Source organism: Ochotona princeps, chromosome 24, assembly GCF_030435755.1.
Source record: "Ochotona princeps isolate mOchPri1 chromosome 24, mOchPri1.hap1, whole genome shotgun sequence".
Taxonomy (NCBI): Eukaryota; Metazoa; Chordata; class Mammalia; order Lagomorpha; family Ochotonidae; genus Ochotona; species Ochotona princeps.
Genome location: NC_080855.1, coordinates 28,694,430 through 28,698,935, shown reverse-complemented (window position 1 = coordinate 28,698,935; position 4,506 = coordinate 28,694,430). Strand labels below are relative to the sequence as shown.

General features: G+C 60.5%; 1 protein-coding gene across 1 annotated transcript in view; it reads left to right on the top strand.

The window, feature by feature from the left end:
* Nucleotides 1-62: 62 nt before the first annotated feature.
* CASTOR2 (cytosolic arginine sensor for mTORC1 subunit 2) overlaps nucleotides 63-4,506 on the top strand; it is a 36,748-nt gene continuing 32,304 nt past the window's right edge. The window contains exon 1 of the mRNA XM_004587017.2: nucleotides 63-383. Within this exon, the coding sequence (XP_004587074.1) occupies nucleotides 271-383 (113 nt within the window). The 5' untranslated portion in view covers nucleotides 63-270. The remainder of the gene's footprint in view (nucleotides 384-4,506) is intronic.

The following is a 4,506-nucleotide window of genomic DNA, read 5'->3' as shown; positions in this document are numbered from 1 at the left end:
GTGGCAAGTTGTTTGTTCCAGCGAACACCAGCTGCTCCCCGCGCCGGTCGCCGCGAGCCGCCGCTCCGTCGCTCGGGTGCTCTGCCGGCGCTGTCGCCCTCAGCTGCCGCCGCCGCTTTCGCCGCCGCGGACCCCTCACAACTTGGCGGGGCCCCCCTGTTGGGTGCGGCCCGGCTCCCGGTGCCCCGGCCGGCTGCCCGCGGAGGGGGCGGGGGCCGCGGCTCGCCCCCCGCCGATGCGCCGCCGCGGAGCGCGCAGCGCGGGCGGACGATGGAACTCCACATCCTGGAACACCGGCTGCAAGTTGCCAGCGTCGCCAAGGAGAGTCTGCCGCTCTTCACCTACGGCCTCATCAAACTTGCCTTCCTGTCGTCCAAGACCAGGTGAGCGCGCGGGGAGGTCGGGGGTTGGAGGGGAGGAGTGGGGGGGCCCGCGACGACGGCCCGGGGTACAGACAAAGGCGCAGCCCGGGCGCCGGGGCTCGCCGCCGCGCCTCAGGAAAACAACTTGGGGCCCGGAGCGCCCCCGCCGCCTGCCCCGGCGGCCACAAAAGCCCGAGCCCTGCCGGGCTTGGAGAGGGTAGAGTGGGGGATGGAACCTACGGCCGCTCCACCCGCACACACCCCCCCCACCACGACGGCGATGCGCCCCTTCCCCAACCCTCCCCATCGCAATCCCCACTCCACCCCCAGAAAAACCGGGGATGGGGGATGGGGGGGAAGGGAAGAGCGAATCCGCGAATGAATGGATGGGCGAACGAATGAATGAATGAAAAACAGGTGTGAAGACGCGGCAGTGGCAAAAACAAACTCACGCCCCCTCCCATCCCCCATCCTCCCCTCATTGGACCGGGTCCCCCCACACACACATTCCCCTTCCCCAAGGCCGTGGTGGGGCGGGGGGGCTTGGGGAGCGGGAGGGTGGGGTGGGGGGTTGGGGAGTTCTTACCCTAGCGCCGCTAACCCGGAGCAGGAAAAAAAAATTGTAAAATCGTTAGTGAGTGTTGATCTGAAGGTGCCTGCAAGGGTTGCGGACGGTGGGGGAGGGTCTATACGATTCTTTTCTCCATAGGGTCCAAGGCAAGGGTGCTGGGATGGTGGGGGTGGGGGGGCTACTGAACCGTGGAAGAGTGTGTTTGTGCATCGCCCTGGAGGCTGGCCATAAATGCTGTAGGCCTTGGGAGGTAGACGGAAGAGGGGGGTGAAAAGTTGAATTTTCCCCCATGCCAGGTAAAGGTAGGTGACAGGGTTAGGGGTGGAGGTTTTTTTTTTTGTAGTTTTTTTTTTTTTTTTTTTTTTAGGAAGCAGCGGAAGCCCAATGCTGCCAGCTGCTCCAGCTGGAGTCTCCAGGTTTGCCTTATCTCTGGTTCGGGGTTCCTGGGCTTGCCTTGAGGTTCTCCCCTGATGGCCGTGACAGGTCAAGGTGAACATGAACATTGACAGGGGCCCCTCTCCCCCACCCCCAGCGGCCCTCCTTGGCCGCAGGGAGATCATTCTGTGGGAGTCTGTGATTTGCCTGTGAAAGTTCTTGCTGGGAAATCTCACTTTGATGTGTGTAGCTGCACCGGGAGCTGAGTCCCGGCCATTGTTCCAAGAACTGGAGCCGGAGCTGGGGGGGGGGGGGGGCATTTTGTTTACTTTCTTTCTCCCTGCTGCTGCTTTCTTGTTGTGGTGGTTGTTGGGGGGGGGGGGGGGGTCCTTCCCTTCTACTCCTGTGAGATTGCAAGAGGTAATTGTTAAACACATCATCTGGAAACAGATTCTGGACTCCCCCCACAACACACCTCCATGACACGCACCAGTCGGGCCCCCTTGGCCCACCCCCCTGGCTGCTCGCCTCCCACCTGGTCTGCCTGCCCTTCCTTGGGGCACACAGACTAGAGGTCAGCGGATCATGCTTGTCCCCCCTCCCCCCATCCGAGCCCTCAACCTTTGGTGGCAGCCCCCTGGCTTCTCTCTGCTGCCATTCAGAAGAAGAGGATGACTCAGGCTGCGGCTGTGCCTGGGTGCTGGGAGGAGGAGGGACTTGGGGGGGCTTCTTAGAAAGGCCCCCCCAAAAGTGGGCTCCCAGGGTTCCTCTTCCATGATGGGATGAACACCACGCCGTGTTGCAGCCCCTCCCTCCGCCCCTCCCAGTGTCCGTTTGGAGGACTCCTAGACAGGCTGGGCTCAGTGGGAAATGTATCCCCAGTAGGCCCAGGTGACAGGTCCCACCTCCCAATGACTCAGAGGTCAAAGGTTAGCTGCCTGGCTCCAGAAGGTGCTGAGCGCATTTGACCAATAAGTTCGCTCCTGTCTTGAGGCATGTCTTGAGTCGCCGCAAGTCCTCTTCCCCCACCCCACCTGAGTGGCCCAGGAAAAGGGCCCCCTCTCCCTCAACTCTTTCCCTCTGGAGAATGGACATCGCACCCACTTTGCCGAGCTGCTGTATGTGTATGTGTCTCATGGAATAATGTAGAAAATAGCTTTTTAGCAAGTCGTCAGCGGTGCTGGGGTCCAGGTAAAAGACTTGAGCCGATTGCCCTCCTCGGTCACCAGGTGACAGAGTCACACTGGCTCTTCCCACACAGCTTGCCCCCGGCTGGCGGCCCGCAGCTCCGTCCTTGCCTCCCACGCCCCACCTGAGCTTCACACAGAGCCCCCCCCCCAGGATCATGGAGTCGCCTCTGAAGCCAGTGCCCAACAGAGCCTCCAGTGACCCCCGGTTCACCTTGTCCTTCCCCCCACACCTCCATCCCTGTGCACCTGCACAGCCTGCGTCTCTTGCTTGGAACACACCCCACCCCCTAGAACATTCCCATCTGGCCCTTAAGATCCAGTGATATCACCCCGAAACCTTCCCAAGCCCCCCTCCTCTCCACTCCCCGGCACACTTAGTCACTTCCTCCCTCATGCCTACCTGGGGTGGAGGCGTGGGAAGGGAAATGGCATTGGGAGAGACCCACTCCGTGCTGGGGGCAGGGAAGGGAGCCGCTGGGTCCAGGAGATGCTAAGTGAGCCACACTGCCCCGCCCTTTCTGAAGCCCAGGGCCTGGTGGGAAGGGAGAGAGAAGGTCGCGGCAGGGAAGGGATAGTCTTCAAACAGAGTAGCCAACTGTGGAACTCCTGGAGCGGGTGCTGGGAGGCTTCCTGTAGGAGGTGGCACTGAATCTTAGGCCTTTCATAGGGATTAGTGAGGTGGAAGCAGGCACCCTGGTCCCCCAAGTTCACCTCCCCGCAGCGTGCATTCCATACCCCTGCTCTGACTGGCTGCCTTCAACAGCGGGAACCCGGGTCCCCCACAGTCCAAGATGGAGCTGGGATTTGCACCTGCGGCTAAGGGCCACATCTCCTTGGGGGTTCCAGCATCTGCCTTGGCAGCACCCTAGCCTGAAACGTTGGGGAGCACAGGTCTGAACCGCTAGGCCATCTCTATTCCTCCCCGCCCATCCACCTTGGGGGGCCTCTCCTCCTCCCAAGAGCGCTTGTCTTTCAGCACGCCCACCTACACTTCCTTCCTGTAACCCAGTCACCGTCCAGCCCTCCCACGATTCCATCATAAACAGAAGGTATGGGGCACTGTGCCCACAGCCCCCCGGCCACCTCCGAGAGTTGGAGCCACACTGGGCTTGGCTCAGGGTCACACACCTGGGAAAAACCCTGAAGCAGAACCTGGCCCCACGCACACACCCTGCACCAAGCCCTCCACGTTGTTGGCGCTTAGTTAACTGTTGGGCTGATGGATTTCCAACCCTGGCAGCAGGTTGACCCAGATTCCAGCCAGATGTTGGCCAGAGTTGCTGATGAGTGTCCCCCCTGGCTGGGGGCGGGAGGGCACAGCAGACTCTCACCTGGTAGCAGTGCCCCATCCCCAACCCTGGCCCCCAGGCCATTGGGGGCGGTGTGGGTGCAGTTGGAATAGGGATTGAAGGAATGTTGGGAACGCTTCTAGAAACTCCCAAGACCCTCTCTGGCAGCAGACTGCCGGCTGCCCGTGGTATTTCCTCTCTGCCCTTTCTGGAAATCTCTTCAGCCCACCCCACCAGCCTCTTCAGCCCCTCCAGCCCCACATCCTCCCGGTGCCTTGAGCCTTTGGGCCTGTAAATCCGACTCCTTCCATGCTCTGTGCCTTTTGTCTGCCTGCTCACTCCTTCTATTCTGTTTTTGCTTTGTTTTGTTTGCTTCACCACCTCCAGGAAGCCTTCCCTGAATGCACAGCTGGACTCAGACACTAACTCTGGCTTGATGGACTTCATCTTAAGGAGATGAGCCTGGGGACTCTCAGCCAGCGATTCTTTGTGACTTAACTTGACTCAAACAATAAGAGGTTTGAGCTGAGTGAGATAAGAGCTTATGAGTTGGACCGCCCCAGGACTGGGTGACTTAAAGCTTTGATAATGCCACCAGGGACTTGTGTTTTTCTGTGTGGCACGGTAGAACCCTGTGTCATGGCTGGGGTAGTGCCAGGCATCCCAGGTGGGCAAGAGGGAGCCCAGCAAAGGAAAGAACTGTAGCCCACAGCCCTACA